General features: G+C 38.4%; 1 protein-coding gene across 3 annotated transcripts in view; it reads right to left on the reverse strand.

Annotated features, from left to right (window-relative positions):
• Positions 1-6,288: 6,288 nt before the first annotated feature.
• Positions 6,289-20,613, reverse strand: part of FBXW5 (F-box and WD repeat domain containing 5) — a 256,286-nt gene continuing 241,961 nt past the window's right edge. For all 3 annotated transcript variants that reach the window (XM_053695329.1, XM_053695327.1, XM_053695328.1), the window contains exon 9: positions 6,289-8,339. In XM_053695329.1, coding sequence (XP_053551304.1) covers positions 8,093-8,339 — 247 coding nt within the window. In that variant the 3' untranslated portion in view covers positions 6,289-8,092. The remainder of the gene's footprint in view (positions 8,340-20,613) is intronic.

Below are 20,613 nucleotides of genomic sequence, written 5' to 3' on the forward strand. Positions count from 1 at the left end.
TACCAAAAGTGATACACTTAGCTTTGGTAGCTCCAGCACTGGGCAGCGATTTTCCTGAAGTATCTTCTGACTCAGTTGCAACGTGGAACATCTTGCAATATGTAATAGAAAAAACAAAATATAAAGCAAAATTGATCAAATTCCTTAAATGACAGTTTCAGGAATGGGAAAAAAATGCCAGTGAACAAGCTTCTAGCAACCAGAAGCAATAAATAATGAGACTTAAATAATGTTGAGACAAAAGTGACGCCCATATTTTTTTAGCGCCAAATAAGACGCCCACATTATTTGGCGCCTAAATGCTTTTGGCGCCAAAAATGACACCACATCCGGAACGCCGACACTTTTGACGCAAAAGAACGTCAAAAATGACGCAACTTCCGGCGACACGTATGACGCTGGAAACAGAAAAAAAAATTTGCGCCAAAAAAGTCCACGCCAAGAATGACGCAATAAAATGAAGCATTTTCAGCCCCCGCGAGCCTAACAGCCCACAGGAAAAAAGTCAAATTTTTTAAGGTAAGAAAAAATGATTGATTCAAATGCATTATCCCAAATATGAAACTGACTGTCTGAAAATAAGGAATGTTGAACATCCTGAGTCAAGGCAAATAAAAGTTTGAATACATATATTTAGAACTTTATAAAAAAGTGCCCAACCATAGCTTAGAGTGTCACAGAAAATAAGATTTACTTACCCCAGGACACTCATCTACATGTTGTAGAAAGCCAAACCAGTACTGAAACGAAAATCAGCAGACGTAATGGTATATATATAAGAGTATATCGTCGATCTGAAAAGGGAGGTAAGAGATGAATCTCTACGACCGATAACAGAGAACCTATGAAATAGACCCCGTAGAAGGAGATCATTGCATTCAAATAGGCAATACTCTCTTCACATCCCTCTGACATTTACTGCACGCTGAGAGGAAAACCGGGCTCCAACCTGCTGCGGAGCGCATATCAACGTAGAATCTAGCACAAACTTACTTCACCACCTCCATCGGAGGCAAAGTTTGTAAAAACTGATTTGTGGGTGTGGTGAGGGGTGTATTTATAGGCATTTTAAGGTTTGGGAAACTTTGCCCCTCCTGGTAGGAATGTATATCCCATACGTCACTAGCTCATGGACTCTTGCTAATTACATGAAAGAAAAGTCCGCGCCAAGAATGACACAATAAAATGAAGCATTTTCAGCCCCCGCGAGCCTAACAGCCCACAGGAAAAAAAGTCAATTTTAAGGTAAGAAAAAATGATAAATTCATATGCATTATCCCAAATATGAAACTGACTGTCTGAAATAAGGAACGTTGAACATTCTGAGACAAGGCAAATAAATGTTTAAACACATATATTTAGAACTTTATAAACAAAGTGCCCAACCATAGCTTAGAGTGTCACAGAAAATAAGATTTACTTACCCCAGGACACTCATCTACACGTAGTAGAAAGCCAAACCAGTACTGAAACGAGAATCAGCAGAGGTAATGGTATATATAAGAGTATATCGTCGATCTGAAAAGGGAGGTAAGAGATGAATCTCTACGACCGATAACAGAGAACCTATGAAATAGACCCCGTAGAAGGAGATCATTGAATTCAAATAGGCAATACTCTCTTCACATCCCTCTGACATTTACTGCACGCTGAGAGGAAAACCGGACTCCAACTTGCTGCGGAGCGCATATCAACGTAGAATCTAGCACAAACTTACTTCACCACCTCCATGGGAGGCAAAGTTTGTAAAACTGATTTGTGGGTGTGGTGAGGGGTGTATTTATAGGCATTTTGAGGTTTGGGAAACTTTGCCCCTCCTGGTAGGAATGTATATCCCATACGTCACTAGCTCATGGACTCTTGCTAATTACATTTAAGAAATATACAACTACATACTAGTTTGATTATAGAATTACGGGTAGCATGTATTTACTGTTTAAAGTGATGGTAAACCTTAAATAATGAAATGCCATAAATGTAATCTTTGCCATTAAAAAGTATGTGTGTAAATTTTTTGTTTTTCATCCATCTGTGAAAGGGTTGAATTAGTTCATATAATAATGCTTCTATTACAATGTTATGCCGGCCCACATGGATTAACTATTTTTAAGTGACATTTCCATTGAAAATCCATTCAACATGTGTGTCATATGACAATCTTGAAGTCCAGCCCCTTTAAAGCCCATAGAAAACCTATGTAGAGAGTAGGTGGGACTGCTCTATACATCACAGCCCAGCCAAAAGAGGAAATGATGGGGGGCAGAGGAACAGACAATACCAATTAGGATTATAAACCTTTTATTATAAAATATATATACACTTTAAAAAAAAATTATGTGGTTATACTTGCAAACTAATATATTTTTATTGCAGCATTCTTATAGTCTGAAGTTTACCATCACTTGAATATCCCTTTAAGGAGATGTGTATTCAAAGATCTACAATGTTCAAACTTAAATTACAGGAAAAGGGGCCAAATAAAGAATTTTATAATACAGTGTCTTAATGTTTACTGTCCCATTAAAGGGACAGTATACACTAATTTTCATATAACTGCATGTAATAGACAATACTATAAAGAATAAGATGCACAGATACTGATATAAAAATCCAATATAAAACTGTTTAAAAACTTACTTAGAAGCTCTCAGTTTAGCTCTGTTGAAAAGGCAGTCGGAAAGCCCACTGCAAGTGGGAAATAAGACACCCCCCGCCCTCTTTTGCATATGAAAAGACCCTTTACACAAACAGGAGCAAGCTGGAGAAGGTATCTGACGTATTCTCCTAAAACTTAAAAATAAGCTTAACTATACATTTAAAAAACAAAACAAAAAAAAAAACTTTATGGGCTATATACATAGATAATCTACAGCACATTTATGCAAAGAAAAAATGAGTGTATAATGTCCCTTTAAACTAAAACACCAGAAGGAAATAAGGATGTGAGTCTTATCTGTCATCAAAACTTATCTTTCAGTGTAATACAATTTCCTGGTCTCCGACTGATAAAATCTATAATAAAAATTGAAACTAAGGTACCAGCTTTGCATACACTTTGTATACAGCGCTAGGACCAATTTAACGGATGCACCACCCAGCTAATTTTATAGACCACCAGGCCGAAGTTTAGGCGAATAGTAAGCTAAAATTAGCTAATGTTACTTGTTTGCTGCACAAATCATTATTAACCCCTTGAGTGCCAACGATGGCTTTGAGCCGTTGCAGTTTCCCACTCTGGTGCTAACGACGGCTCAGAGCCGTCGCTAGCACTCTCCCACCTTAAGGGAGATCCTGGGGCTCACACCTGCTCCTACCCTGGTGATCGGGCCTGCAAAGTGACAGGCATCGCTGGGACTTTACGTTATGCGCGATGACGTTGCACGCAATGACGTCACCGTGCAACTTTTAAAATTCACAATGTTAAGTATAGGAGCAGGGGGCATGCTGCTTAGAAGCCTGTATCTCCGGCAGCAGCTACAGACCCCCAAGATCCACCGTTGGAAAGGTCTCTGAGGATCTGAAAAAATAAAAAAGTTAAAAAAAAAAATATTTAAAAAAACAAAAAACTTAAAACAGCTTAGCACCCAGGTGGGAAAGTGCTTAGCACTCAAAGGGTTAAACCATTTTATGTTACATTATGCAATTAATGTGAAATTTGCATAGCTTAAAGGGACAGTTTACTCCATAACTTTTATTGTCTAAAAAGATAATCCCTTTATTACCCATTACCCAATTTCGCATAGCCAACAAAGTTATATCAATATACTTTTTATCTCTGTGATTACCTTGTATCTAAGCCTCTGCAGACTGCCCCCTTATTTCAGTTCTTTTGACACACTTGCATTTTAGCCAATCAGTGTCCTCTCATAACATTGTGCTCACGCCCGTGGAGTTACTTATTTATATGGCACAAAAGAACTAAACTGTCAAATGCATTCAGATAAGAGGCGGCCTTCAAGGGATTAGAAATTAGCATATGAGACTACCTAGGTTTAGCTTTCAACAAAGAATACCATGAGAACAAAGAAAATGTGAAGCTAAAGTAAATTGTTAAGTTGCTTAAAATGACATGCCCTATCTGAATCATGAAAGGTTAATTCTGACTAGACTGACACAGCCCCCCCCCCCGGCTACTTCAGAATGCCATCCAGCTGGCAACACTGAACACATGACTGATAAGTTGATATACACACTCCTGCGATATGAAACCCAAAACATGTATTTGATAATTCAGAAAGAGCATACAATTTTACACAAATTTCCATTTTACTTATATTATCTAATTTGTTTTGTTCTTTTGGTATCCTTTGTTGAAAAGCATAACTAGGTAGACTCTGGAGCTGGGAGCTAGCAGCTGACTGGTGGATGCATATATATGCATCTTGTCATTGGCTTAACATATGTGTACATCTAGCTCCCAGTAGTACATTGCTACTTCAATAAAGGATACCAAGAGAATGACAAAATTAATAGAAGTCAATTGGAAAGTTGGTTAAAAATGTGAGCTCTATTTGGGTTTCATGACCCTTTAAGTATGTTCTCATGGAAAGGCAGCTATGTTTCAATAAAGGATACCAAGAGACAGAAGTTAAATGGAACTCTCTATCTGAATCATGATACATTTTAACGTTTATAATTCGGAACCTGTGTATACAAGTTATGTGTGTAAACTCTTGTTGTTAAATCCAAACAATCCGTGCATCAAAAGAGAAACATTTATATAGTAAAGGGCTACTTTCAGAATTGTGAGCCATACTGGCTCTGGAGATTACGCACACTGGTTTTATACTTTATACGTACTCATAGTTGTATTTCAATTTATTCAAATGTACATAAAATCATATAAAAGCCACAACTTATAGTCGCTATGGTCCCTTAAAGAGATAGTAAACCCCAAAATTGTATTTTATGATTCAGATAGAACATACAATTCTAAACAACTTTCCAATTTAATTCTATTATCAAATTGTCTTCATTCTCTTGTTATCCATTGCTGAAGGGACAGCATTGCACTACTGACAGGAAGCTGAAAATATCAATTTAGCCAATCACAAGAGACAAATGTGTGCAGGCACCAATTAGCAGCAGCTCCCACTAGTGTATTCGTTTTTTAACAAGGGATACTAAGAGAACGAAGCACATTTGAAAATAGAAGTGAATTTAAAAGTGACTTAAAATGACCTGCTCTGTCTGAATCACGCACATTTAATTTTGACTTTCCTATTCCTTTAACCACTCCAATATAATAGTGGGCAGGAACAACTATTTGTGTGTAAGGATGGATGCGGATTCACATTCATTAGCACTCAAAAAATCTGACACAGCCTTAGCAGTCCTGCGATACCACCTGTCTACTAAGACTGTGTCGGATTTTTCAGAGCCGTATTGAATGTGAATCCGCATCCATCCTCATACACTAACAGTTGTTCCTGCCCACGATTATATCTGAGTGGTTAAGAAGATACCTTCTGATGACTTCTAGAACCTGCAGAGAAGCTGTACAGACAGCATGGATACATATCTGAGGAATGGGTTAAAGGGGGCCCATGGTTGTGTCACATCCGTCCCTTAAAGGAACATTCAACCCAACATTTTTCTTTTGTCCTTCAGACAGAACACACAATTTAAAAAAAATATACAATTTATTTCTATTATCATATTTACTTAAAGGGACACTGAACCCAATTTTTTTCTTTCTTGATTCAGATAGAGCTTGCAATTTTAAGCAACGTTCTAACTTACCCCTATTTTCAATTTTTCTTCGTTCTCTTGCTATCTTTATTTGAAAAAGAAGGCATCTAAGTTTAGGAGCCAGACCATTTTTGATTCAGACCCTGGACAGCACTTGTTTATTGGTGGGTGAATATATCCACCAATCAGCAACAACAACCCAGGTTGTTCACCAAAAATGGGCCGGCATCTAAACTTACGTTCTTGCTTTTCAAATAAAGATACCAAGAGAATGAAGACAATTTGATAATAGGAGTAAATTAGAAAGTTGTCTAAAATTGCATGCTCTATCTGAATCGCGAAAGAAAACATTTGGGTTCAGTGTCCCTTTAATTCTCAAAGTTTTCTTTGTTGAAGAGATACCTAGGCAGGGAGCGTGCACATATTTGGAGCAGTACATGACAGGAAACACTGCTGCCCCCTAGTGATTTTAAAAGGTTGTTTTTCTAGTAGTGCTGACGGAGTAAATATACACAACAAACACAGATTGACATTGTATGTTTTTACTGGCTGAATGCGGAGGGTGTGCAGCTTATATGTGAAATAAATCGGATTCGATTCTTTTGCAGCTGGTGCGTATTGATTTATTGCGCAGCTCGTGATGTTGCGGTTTCACAAGGCACGACAAACAGAATACAAAGAAACATAAATAATGTTAAAACAATCAATGCTAATATTTGCTTTTCAGAGGGACACCCTTTAGATCAAACACAGAAATAAAGTGACATTACGGTCACATTTTAAATATACAAAGATTAATTACAGTTTTTTAATAGAAAAATATTTGCAATATACATGTAATAGCGAAAACGCTTCTAATAAAAGTTATCACTGTTTTAGTGGTAACATTTTTCTCTGCACGTGCATGTGAAGCATAGCTAGATATTCTCAGCGCACCAGCATTTTAAATACTGCAGCTGCTCAGAGCAACAGTGGGGCTGTATCATGTCAGTAATTAACAAATAGAGTCATTACCAGATGGTACAAAGCACCTTAGTGTCTCTGTCAAGGGTTGTGTTTAAAATGCTGGTGCATGGTGCATACTTAAATACACTTTTCAAACAGCTGGAGCTTTTATTCTAAACATGTTTGCTATTGCATGTATATTACAAAAATGCTTCTATTCAAAAGTGAAATGCATCCATGTGGATTCCAATTCTGGCTGGAATGTCTCTAATATTAAAAAAAAAATGTAGACTCATTTATTCTCATATATTAAAAGGATAAAAAGAACATGCTACCAATTAAATTAACCTCTGAAGTTGCGTTCAGGGCTGGTTTATTACTATGTTTTGTGTGCACAAACTAGACCTGAAACCCTTTTCTATGACTTTCCACTTGCAGAATTTAAGGTTATATGGAAAATTTCCTCATTAGCCACATACCATTTTAAAGGGATTTTCAGCAGCGAAACAGGATGCTAGTCCTAGGACTTCCAAGGGAGTGTGCATCTGGCATGTGCAGGCACAGTCAAGTTAATTCCCTATTCAGTTTACAAGGAAGTTTACTATGACATTTCACTAGATTTCAGTAAAATCTCATGATATCACAGTAAAGCAAAGCATAACCTCAGCATTGCTGATGCTGATTGGCTATTTCTTTTTCCAACCTGCAGCTGAACAGCAGCTGAAGGATAACTGTTCCCTGATGAAGAAATTTTGGAGGTAAAAAATCTTTTTTTTTTACATAGTTTAGGTGATATTTTCCTGACAGCTTTTTACAGTTATACTGAATCACTTTCAAGTGATTTAGCAAATAAGTATTATGCCCCTTTAACACAACCTCACTACCGGCTATGTACATGTAAGCAACTAAAGACCTGAGGGCGGAGAATGTATGTTTTTTTTAATTCATTTTTCATACTTTTGATCATGAAACTTTTACAAACATTTCTTTGCAAACGTAGGTTGTAATACCTTTAACTGCAATTAGTCTTCTAAAGACCAGTGACTGTGGACAACTCCCTTGAGTGAAGATTAATTATAACACAGACTGGGATAAGTAATTATTTTAATTATTGTGGAGCTGTTTAATAAATTAAAAGTGAAATCACTCGGTTTTAAATAAAGCAATGCAGTATTCTGCGTATCTTTCAGTAGTTTCTAGCTACGTATACTCCTGCTGGATGAAAAACCAGGGATGTATTACATTGGAAATAAACTTGAAGGTCTCCAGACATTTGGTTTTCATGATCGATAACGGATCTCTGTAATTCCTATTTTATTTGCATATGAGTTGAATCTTCAGGGTGCTGCAACAATAAACACAAAACCAATACGTGGTAAGCAGACGCATAGATCCTAATTTGAAAGGTTGCTGGACCATACGTTACAGAGCAGTGCTGGGCAGTATTCCTTAGCGCTCAGCTTTTGAAGTTGTAATCCCAAGGATACAATGATCTGAAAGTACAACGGTGGTCTAAAAGGTCGCTGCGCAGGGAACTGCGAGAGCGCCAGACCTTGATGGTGTAGTCATCGCTGGCACTCAAAAGTAACTCCTGGTCCACAGGGCTAAACGCCACAGAGTTCACCACGTCCTCATGAGGAAGAGTAGCCAGGCAGACATTGTAATGCCGGTCCCAGATGTATCCACAACGGTCCTCTGCTCCACTATCAGGAACAAAGAGATAAAATGAAAATAAGTAGCAGACCGTAGAAAAGAGACACCACTGAGCAATATCTCCACTGTGGAATCTAACCATGATTTTATAAGGAGTAGAAATCAAAGCTCAATTCATTATAGAGTAAAACAGAACCAAACCTATGCAGAACAGTTTGTCATTTATAAAGTATAGAGCTGTCAGATATGTATGGACCCCAACATAATTATGACTTTAAAGTGATCGTAAACACCAAAAATGTTATTGTTTAAAAAGATAGATAATTCCTTTATTTACCATTCCCCAGTTTTGCATAACCAACACTGTTACAGAAATGTACTTTTCACCCCTGTGATTACCTTGTATCTAAGCTTCTGAAGACTGCCTCCTTATCTCAGATATTTTGACAGACATGCATTCCAGGCAATTAGTGCTGACTGTTAAATTACTTCACGTGCATGTGCATAATGTTATCTATATAAAACACATGAACTAACGCCCTGTAGCTGTGAAAAACTGTCAAATGCATTCAGAAAAGAGGCGACCTTCAAGGGCTTAGAAATTAGCATATAAGCCTACCTAAGTTTAGCTTTCAACTGAGAATACCAAGAGAACAAAGCAAATTTGATGATAAAAGTAAATTAGAAAGTTGTTTAAAATTGCATGCCCTATCTGAATCATGAAAGTTTAATTTGGACTTTACTATCCCTTTAATACAGATTGTTTTACCACTTTCAGTGTATGACAGCATATGGAAGTATGCCCTTACTAATGGGATGTCATTTTCTGGAACAGACAGAATCCACATTTCATCTTTCCTTTTACACAGAGTTCTCTGTCTCAATTTCATCAATGCATGTCTGAAGACCCACCGAAATGAAAGCTTAAATCCTACTGATGCAATGTAAAATCCCCACCGCCAAGCTTTGAAAATGTCACCCCCAAACCCCCCTCCCAGTTTTATATATGAAAATGTTGGCAGATATACTCATGTTACAGTTTAAGGTGTAGTTATACTAAGGAAGAGTGAAAGGAGCTGTAGGAGAACATCTGCAACACGTCAATTATCAAATGCACAAAAATCTTTACGGAGCGCTGCTTAATACTTGCTACCACTATGAGCGCCTCATGATCTACAGCTCTCTGCTGTGGCGAGATGATCTAATAAATCTCGTCAGCACTGGGAGGTACCTCAAAGAATTTTAGAAAGGCGAATTTTAGCTTGAGATCTCTTTATCTTGCTATGGAGGGTTCTGAAAAAAAATATAATGCTCAAAAAAGGTCTCCAAAGATTTTGTGCGATTTCTCTGGGGCAAGTTTTTGATCCTCAGGACCTGAGTGAGATTAAAGTATAGATCTTGCTCTCTGCCTCTTTATAATGTATGTGTATCAGAGCTTTAAGAGCTTTAACCAATAAGGGTAAGATATGGGCAAAAAAAATCCCAAATCCCAACTTTTTAATTCATATTTAATTTGTTTATATATATATATATATATATATATATATATATATATATATATAATATATAAATAAATATGTACACACACATATAAATATATATATATATATATATATATATATATATATATATATATATATATAAATAAATATATATATATAAATAAATATAAATATATATATATATATATATATATATATATATATATATATATATATATATATATATATATATATATACACACATACAAACTTTTTTGTGTTCTAAAAGGCTAAATTTTTAGCTGTTACCTTTGGTTATGGTACTGTACTATCTATTATTTATTTATTATCTGTATTATTATTTATTATGGTACAATGTATACAAAAGCAATAAAAATGATATAAAACTTCTGTTAGGTTCTGTGTATAAGCTGTATTATGATATGTAATTGCTGTTAACACTTGGTCTCATTTTACAGATGCAAATATACAAATATTCCAAAATCCAAACTACAGGTAGAAAACTCTTTATCCAAACTGCTTGGGACTTGAAAAAGGTTTAGATTTTGGAATATCTGTACCTTTATAATGGGACAATTTGGAGAGGGGATGTGACCAAGTGTAAACAATAATATCACATTTAGGCAATATTTACATGTCAAAATACAGCTTAAACATGTAACCTTAATGTAGTTTTATATCATTTTTAATACTTTGGTATACATTGTACCATAAGAAACTGTATTTCTTTTTAATGACACGATGAGTCCACGGATCATCTTAATTACTATTGGGAATACCACTCCTGCCCTGCAGGAGGCGGCAAAGAGCACCACGGCAAAGCTGTTAAATAGCTCCTCCCTTCCCTCCCACCCCAGTCATTCTCTTTGCCTACGTTAAGTGCAAGGAGGTGGTAAATTAAGGTGTTAGAAAAAGATTCTTCAATCAAGAGTTTATTATTTTTAAAGGAGTACAAGATTGTGCTGCTTTGTCCTAGGGTGTAGCCGTAGTCCATATCAGTCTCTTCAGTAGAGCAGTGGTGGCTTTAGAGCGATGGGAACTTGTGGGACATAATTCTCACTGTGCCTCCCATACTGATGCTGCCCTACTTCTGAAAGACTGAGGGATCTTACTCAGTTTTTTATTTTGTCACAGGTCATAGGAGGGAGAGGACCTCTTAAACCTGGGAGCTGCCTTCACTGTCGGGCAGATGAGGAGGTAAGTGCTGACTTAGTATCTGGGGGAACGTTCTCAGAGACAGAGGCACTTTACTTATAATGGGGTGATAAAGAGACTCATGAGGGAATATGGGCACTTTATTAGACAGTCAAGGTGCAGGAACTAGGGCTGGACATATTGGCTGTTGGCGGTTCTAGGGAAAAGGATTGCGTGCTCTTTTTGGCTTCCCTTCCTGTTTGTCATAACTGCACACTTAGTAAGACAGCGCTTGTTTGTATTCTGCTGCGCATCTCTGACAACGAATTTGAATATGTGTATCAGCCTGCAGAGTTCCGTTTTTAACGCTCCTGTCTACGCAGTGAGGGTCGCTTCTCCAGACAGGTAGGCACCTCAGCAAACTACTGCTGAGGTGTAGAGGTGTTCTGCAGGGCTATTCCTAATCAATAGTACATACGCTAATAAAAGTAAAAAAAGTAAATGTTTTATTATTTAAAGAGACAGTATAGTTTTTTTGTCTGTATTAAATTTGTGCAAAAAAATTGCCAAATTTTGTGACCTATTGTAAAGATAAGATGGACCAAGAGTCTTTGCAAGCTGTCACTTGTTCTTTATGCTTTGATGCCAATGTGGAACCACCAATCCTTTTTTGTTCATCATGTATTGAGAGGACTTTAAGCTACAGGGAAAGACTTTTTACTGAACCATCATTTGCTAAAGAGGATGCTGTTCAGGAGTCTAATGCCAATAATCAATCTATGCCGCAGCTTTCTCCTCAAGCGTCCCAAGGTTTAACGCCCTCACAAGCAGTGCCCTGCGCCTCCTCTATAACTCCTGCTGGGGATACTTTACAAGACATCGCTTCCCTTATGCAGTTTCAGATGCGTTGTCTGCTTTTCCAATGTTGCAAGGAAAGCGCAAGAAGAAAACCAGAGAGGTTTCTGACGGAGTTCTTGCTTTTGTGGATGCTTCTTCACAGAATCCTGAAGAGGAGGACACTGCGGTAGCATCTGAGGGTGAAATCTCAGATTTGGACAGTGTAATTCCTCTTACTGATACTGAGGTAGTTTCTTTCAGGTTTAAGCTAGAGCACCTCCGTCTACTACTTAAGGAGGTTTTAGCTACTTTGGATGACAACGACTCCACGGTCGTTATTAATCCTAAAAAGTCCAGTAAGCTTAACAAATATTTTGAGGTTCCTACCTCAATAGATGTTTTTCCGGTTCCAGACCGAGCTTCTGAGATTATCATTAAGGAGTGGGAGAGACCGGGTATCCCTTTTTCTCCATCTCCTATATTTAAGAAGATGTTTCCCATAGCAGACGCTGTCAAGGTAGACAGTTACTAAGGTGGAAGGAGCAGTTTCCAATCTAGCCAAGAGAACTACTATTCCTATAGAGGATAGTTGTGCATTTAAAGATCCTATGGATAAGAAACTAGAGGGGTTGTTCAAAAAGATGTATGTACACCAGGGTTTGCAGTGGCAACCAGCTGTGTGTATTGCTACTGTCACCAGTGTGGCAGCATATTGGTTTAATGCTTTATCTGATGCTATTAGGACTGAAACTCCCCTGGACGAGATCCAGGGCAGGATAAAAGCTCTTAAATTAGCTAATTCTTTTATTACAGATGCTTCCCTGCAAGTCATTAAGCTGGGAGCAAAGATTTCAGGTTCCTCTGTTCTAGCTCGCAGAGCCTTGGTCTGCGGATGTTTCCTCCAAGTCTAAACTTTTAGCAATTCCTTACAAGGGGAAGACCTTGTTTGGACCGGGCTTGACGGAAATAATCTCTGATATTACGGGAGGTAAGGGTCATCTTCTCCCGCAGAATAAGAGAAACAAACAAAAGGGACGACAGAGTAATTTTCGTTCCTTTCGAAATTTCAAGGGAAATTCTTCCTCCTCCGCTCCAAAGCAGGAACAATCTAAGCCTTCGTGGAGATCCAATCAATCTTGGAATAAGGGAAAACAATCCAAGAAGCCTGCTATTGAAACTAAGACAGCATGAAAGGTATGCCCCCGATCCGGGACTGGATCTTGTGGGGGGCAGACTTTCGTTCTTCGATCAGGCTTGGGCTCGAGATGTTCTGGATCCCTGGGCAGTAAACATAGTGCCCCAGGGATACAAAATAGAGTTCAAAAGTTTTCCGTACCCTCCTTCAAGATGGAAACTATTCGTTCCATTCTCCCCTTGGTCCAAGAGGGTCAGTTCATGACAACTGTGGATTTAAAGGGCGCGTACCTGCATGTTCCCATTCACAAGGATACTCACAAGTTTCTGAGGTTTGCTTTTCAAGACAAGAACTTCCAATTCGTGGCTCTTCCCTTCGGTCTTGCCACAGCTCCCAGAATTTTTTCAAAGGTTCTGGGTTCGTTATTGGCGGTGATTCGATTACGGGGCATTGAAGTGGCGCCCTATCTGGACGACATCCTGGTCCAGGCGCCATCCCTTCAACAAGCGAGTTTACACACGGAAACTTTGTTGTCCTTCCTGCGATCTCATGGTTGGAAGGTAAATTTGGGAAAGAGCTCCATAGTGCCAAACACAAGGGTATCTTTCTTAGGAACAATAAAAGACTTCATATCTATGAAGATTTTTCTGACAGAAGTCAGGAAATCAAAGATTTTCGATACTTGGCTAGCTCTTCAGTCCAGTCCTCGGCCTTCAGTGGCTCAGTGCATGGAGGTCATCGGGCTGATGGTGGCAGCAATGGACATCATCCCATTTGCTTGGTTCCACCTCAGACCTCTGCAGCTAAGCATGCTCAGGCAGTGGAATGGAGATTATGCGGACTTGTCTCCTCGAATACTACTGGAACAGGAGACAAGGGATTCTCTTCAATGGTGGTTGTCTCTGGATCATCTCTCTCAGGGGACTTGCTTTCGCAGGCCATCCTGGGTGATTGTGACAACAGATGCCAGCCTTCTAGGTTGGGGAGCAGTCTGGGGCTCCCTAAAAGCTCAGGGAGTGTGGAATCAGACAGAGTCTGTTCTTCCCATAAACATTCTGGAGCTAAGAGCGATCTTCAATGCTCTTCTGGCCGGGCCTCAGTTAGCCTCTGTTCAATTTATCAGGTTCCAGTCGGCCAATATAACTTCAGTGGCTTACATCAATCATCAGGGGGGAACGAGAAGTTCCTTAGCGATGATAGAGGTAACAAAAATAATACAGTGGGCAGAGGCCCATGCTTGCTGTCTGTCAGCGATCCACATCTCAAGGGTGGACAACTGGGAGGTGAACTTTCTGAGCAGGCAGACCTTTCATCCGGGGGAGTGGGAACTCCATCCGGGAGTGGGAACTCCATCCAGAAGTGTTCTCCAATTTGATCCTCAAGTGGGGTCAGCCGGAATTGGATCTCATGGCGCCTCGACAGAATGCCAAGCTTCCGAGGTATGGGTCGAGGTCCAGGTATCCCCAGGCAGAACTTATAGATGCCTTAGCGGCTCCTTGGACCTTCAGTCTAGCATACATATTTCCGCCGTTTGCTCTTCTTCCTTGGGTCATTTTTCGAGTCAAACAGGAGAGAGCCTCGGTGATCCTAATCGCACGGGCTTGGCCTCGGAGGATTTGGTATGCGGATCGGGTGGACATGTCGTCTCTGCCACCATGGAGGCTGCCGTTGAGGAAGGACCTTCCAATTCAAGGTCCCTTCCTTCACCCAAATCTAGTTTCTCTGAAGCCGACTGCTTGGAGATTGAACGTTTAATTTTATCCAAGCGGGGCTTTTCTGATTCGGTCATAGAGACCATGATTCAGGCTCTTAAGCCTGTAACTAGAAGAATTTACCATAAGATATGGCGTAAATATCTTTATTAGTGTGAATCCAAGGGTTACTCATGGAGTAGAGTTAAGATTCCTAGAATCTTGTCTTTTCTCTAGGAGGGTTTGGAGAAAGGATTATCTACAAGTTCTCTAAAGGGTTAAATTTCTGCCTTATCTATTTTGTTACACAAACGTCTGGCAGATGTTCCAGATGTGCAATCTTTTTGTCAGGCCTTAGAATCAGGCCTGTGTTCAAACCAGTTACTCCTCCATGGAGTCTTAACCCCTTAATGACCACAATGTACCCTGTATGTCACTGGTCGTTAAGGGTTTTTTCCGGACATAATAGCACAAGTCTAGCAAGAACACGCTATTAATGCCTTCCCTCCAGCAGGCTTTGTGGAATAGAGCAGTCTCAACGCTGGTGGCAAGATCGTGCTATAAAACAATCAAGTCCCAAAAAAAGGCCAGTGACATACAGGGTACGTCGCTGGTCCTTAAGGGGTTAATTTAGTTCTCAAGGTTCTTCAAGGGGCTCCGTTTGAGCCTATGCATTCCTTAGATATTAAGCTGTTATCTTGGAAAGTTTTATTTTTGGTGGTAATTTCATCTGCTCGCAGAGTATCAGAGCTCTCGGCTTTGCAGTACGAATCCCCTTACCTTATATTTCATTCAGATAAGGTAGTTTTACGTACTAAGTTGGGTTTTCTTCCTTAAGTTGTTTCTGATAGGAACATTAATCAAGTTGTTGTTCCTTCTTTGTGTCCTAATCCTACTTCTCAGAAGGAACGGCTTCTGCATAATTTGGACGTGGTTCGAGCTTTAAAGTTTTACCTGCAGGCGACAAAGGATTTTCGTCAGTCTTCTGCCTTGTTTGTGGTTTTCTCTGGGAAACATAAGGGACAGAAAGCTACAGCTACTTCTCTTTCTTTTTGGCTGAAGATTATCATACTTTTTGCATATGAAACTGCTGGACAGCAGCCTCCAGAGAGAGTTATGGCTAATTCCACAAGGGCTGTTGCTTCTTCATGGGCATTCAAGAATGAAGCTTCTGTGGAACAGAATTGCAAGGCAGCAACTTGGTCCTCTCTTCACACTTTTTCAAAATTCGACAAATTTGACACTTTTGTCTCGGCTGAGGCCGCTTTTGGGAGAAAGGTTCTTCAAGCAGTGGTGCCTTCCGTTTAGGTTCCCTGTCTTGTCCCTCCCGTATCATCTGTGTACTCTAGCTTGGGTATTGATTCCCAATAGTAATTAAGATGATCCGTGGACTCATCCTGTCATTAAAAATAAAATTTATGCTTACCTGATAAATGTATTTCTTTTTTGACACGATGAGTCCACGGCCCGCCCTGGTCTCGTTAGACAGGTTGGTTATAGTTATAAACTTCAGACACCTCTGCACCTTAGTACAGGAAAAAGGAAAAAGAATACACTTATAGCACTCCTGGGTCAAGTTATGATATAATTAATATCTGGAATTGCTTATTACTAACTATTCACTGGGGAATAGAGATAGGAGAGACAAAACAAAATTAACTAGAATTAAAATTAAAATATAACTTTTATTGGGGTCAGATAAAATAGGATAAAAAAATAAATACATTTACTAAGTGCCATTGTAACATTATACAGTATAAGTTACACTCACAAATTTGAGTGTAATACCAGTGTTATACATTATTTGATATTCTTCTATAATCAATTTTTTGTGGATGACATTTACAATATTAGTACTTATCAATTCATTGTGTACTTGAAATACATAATATTAACTACCCAGCATATGTACATAATTACTACATTCGTTATCTAAGAGTGTTTTTAATTTATTATCCTATTTTATCTGACCCCAATAAAAGTTATATTTTAATTCTAGTTAATTTTGTTTTGTCTCTCCTATCTCTATTCCCCAGTGAATAGTTAGTGATAAGCAATTCCAGATATTAATTATATCATAACTTGACCCAGGAGTGCTATAAGTGTATTCTTTTTCCTTTTTCCTGTACTAATGTGATATATACAGAGCACCCATTCCTTGCCCTACTTGTTGGCCAAATTTAGGATATAAGGGTCTATCTAATTGAAGTAGTGCCATTGGTATTCTCTCTACACCTTGTTACTTACTTTCTGTCCTTTACTTCGGTCGAATGACTGGGGTGGGAGGGAAGGGAGGTGATATTTAACAGCTTTGCTGTGGTGCTCTTTGCCGCCTCCTGCTGGGTAGGAGTGATATTCCCAATAGTAATTGGATGATCTATGTACTCATCGTGTCAAAAATACATTTATCAGGTAAGCATACATTTTCTTTTTTTAATAAATTTTATTAAAAAAAAATATACATTAAAAAGTTTGGATTTCAGAATAAGTTTAGATTTGGGAATTCCGGATTTGGGAATATGTGCCTGTATTTTGAAATCCAAACCTTTTCTGGTCCCAAGCAATGTGGATAAAGGTTTTCCTACCCGAAAAAATATGTCTGCTAGTTATTCTCAGGCTAACATTTGCATAACGTCTAGCATTTATTTAGTCCCTTTAAGCATGATAGGACATATATGTTCAGGCCCTGATGTCTATCAAATACACCCTGTGTACCTGCGAGTCTGTCAGAAATATGTTAACCCCTTAACAACAGTGACGTACCCTGTACATCGCCTGTAACAAGGGTCTACCAGGGCTGTAAGGCCTCCAGAAAAAGCAAGATCTATGCTCTTACAGCCCTGTTAGCGGGTTTGTACTTTTGTTTGTCTTGTAAAAAATGAAAAGAATTTCCACGCCACAAGTGACCTTAACAAAAATTGAATGGAATCTAGTCTGAAAAAACCCCCAGCACACACATGCAGAAAAAATCTATTAATCCAAAGGATGACGCAGTAACTCATTCTTTAAGAATATGCCTAAAGACAATATTTCAAACAAAACCAAGCTTGTTGTACAGATTATTTATAGTAACATGAACTGTTTTTTAGTGATTCAGAATTATTTTTTTTTATACTTTGTGTTTCCCCCTGCAGAGGAATTAAACACATACTTAGGGAACCATATATCAAGAGGCAGAGGCTGCTGGGGAGCCCATACAGAGCATGCTCACTCATACGAGTCTGCTAACCCCAAGTTAAGAGGCAGCAGAAGCTTCTTACCTTCCTCGTCACCGAACTCGCTCAAGCAGATTGGAATGTTGCATGAGATCAGGGGTTAGCGCTGCACAAGAACTCACTTGTGCAATAATAAATACAGGCAGCAGATGTGTAGTGTCCACTAGCCGCTCACTGCTAACATAAACGGGCAGATGCCAATAATAAACGCCCTTAAATTCAAACACAAGGCTGGATCCATTGCCTTTACTGAGCAAGACAAGTAAGTGGCCTTGTTATCAGGAAGCATATGTTTTATTAATAGATTACTAAGTGTGTATATATATATATATATATATATATATATATATATATATATATATATATATATATGTATGTTAATAGGGCAAGTGCACTCTCACGAACAGTATCACGATTTGCCAGGGTGCATGAATGTGGGTAATAATAGCAAAAGATAGAAGACAGCACTCTCTGGTCTTAAATACAAAGGTTGTTTTATTTGTAGTGACGTTTCGGTCTGAGGAAGGGGAACTTTCCCCGAAACGTCACTACAAATAAAACAACCTTTGTTTTTAAGACCAGAGAGTGCTGTCTTCTATCTTTTGCTAGATATATATATATATATATATATATATATATATATATATATATATATATATATAAAAGGTCCACAGTATACCAAACCTGGCTACGGATAAATGGTAATACTGAAATGAAGCATTGCATCCTGTGTTGCCTGCTTCATTTCAGTATTACCATTTATCCGTAGACAGGTTTGGTATACTGTGGACCTTTTGTATTCACTCTATCTAGCAGTGCACCAGGCAGTTACTCTGGATGGTCTGTGCCACTTTCTCTAAACGTTTATACTGTATATATATATATAATTATGAGTCCAAAAGATGCACTTGCATTACGGCGAGTGCATCTTTTGGACTCATAATTCTAAATATTTACTAGATGGCACCCTGCAGCTGATTATTAGGAGCAGCGAGTGCTAAATTCTGGAATAAATATATATATATATATATATATATATATATATATATATATATATATATATATACACACACACTCTTGTTATTTTGTTATCTAAATCACTGGGCTAATTATATATATATATATATATATATATATATATATATATATCACTATGGTTTACTAGTCAAGTCATAGATATATATGAATACACACACAAAAATATATATCACTAGAACCCCTCTATAGAACTGCGCACCCCCAAAAAAATATAACAACACAAACACAATAGTAAGATTTATAATCTATGCGTTAAAAAGTCTCAACAAAAAAGGATTATCCCAGAAACAGTCACTATCCTGGAGTCCGGCAGCTTACAACAGCCTGACAGCCATCTATCTAAAAACAGGGAAAAAGGAGGAGCGCACACAGGACTCCTATTGTGGCTCACTATTTTAGAGCATTTGTACCTCAGCGGGACTAAGAACAGTGCCTTGGGATTGTGTTGATTCTTCGTGGAACTTTTTTCTGCAGCTTTTTGTTCCGGGAGGATCCCGCTCCACTTTTCCTGTATACATACCTCACATGTTTGAGGTTACTACCATTAGGTCCTCGGACAACGGAGGTAATGTTGTGGTATTAAATAAAAAAGATTATATTTTAGAGGCGAAAAGACAGTTGAGTGACATCAATACCTATAGTAAACTAACTAGAAACCCAACCTGTGAATTCAAGAAACAACTACTAAGGCAATTAGACCAGGCAACTTCTTTAGGAATATTGCCCAAAAAGGGGATTAGTATTTTGGTTCCCAATTATCCATCAATACCTATTTTCCATCATTTGCCTAAAACTCACAAGAGTTTAACCTCACCGCCTGGTCGCCCGATTATCTCTGGCATAGGCTCCCTGTTTGAGCCACTCTCAGAATGGATTGATTCCATACTCCAACCGTTAGTTAGGAAACTCAATAGCTATCTGAGAGATTCTACACACTTCATTAGTGAAGTACAAAAAATCAACTGGAAACAGGGATATTGATGGATAGTAGTGGACAATGCTTCATTATACTCATGTATACCTCATTCTATGGGCATTAGAGCAGTCAGGTATTTTCTTGACTTAGATACGAGTTTTTCAGAGGAAGTGAAAATATATTTGTGTGAGGTCATCGAATTTCTTTTGAAGCACAATTTTTGTATGTTTGATGATGAGTTCTACCTTCAGGTATGTGGTACTGAGATTGGTGCAAAGTTTGCACTATCCTTTGCAAACTTATATGTAGGTTGGTGGGAGAACCGAGTCTATAGCAGTACCAACCCATTTGTAGACCGCATCATAATGTACATGAGATTCATAGATGACCTCATATTTATTGTGGAAGAACCATTTGATTTTCATTTATTTATGGACTATCTAAATGATAATTAATGGTTTTAATTTAAAGTTTGAAGGGAAACACCAACAGGATACTAAACATTTCTTAGATCTTAGCCTGGTGGATGATGTTACACTAGGTAAGGTACTAAGAGACACCTTCCGCAAACCAACCTATGGTAACACAATCTTACATGCAAAGTCATGCCATCCCCCAGGGGCCAGTTCTTGCGTCTTAGGAGAAATACCAACTCTGATGAATCCTTTCAGAAACAAGCAGTGGCTCTCACAGAGAGATTGAAAAGTAGGGGATATGATGATGAACTACTAAGTAATAGCTTTAAAGAGGTCAATACTTATTCACAGACAGAATGTATCAATAGCCCAAAAAGAAGGGAGGGAGAACTTAAGAATACTGTAGTCTTTTCAACTGAGTATTCAGATCAAGTTAACAG

This window comes from Bombina bombina, chromosome 12 (assembly GCF_027579735.1).
Source record: "Bombina bombina isolate aBomBom1 chromosome 12, aBomBom1.pri, whole genome shotgun sequence".
Classification (NCBI taxonomy): domain Eukaryota; kingdom Metazoa; phylum Chordata; class Amphibia; order Anura; family Bombinatoridae; genus Bombina; species Bombina bombina.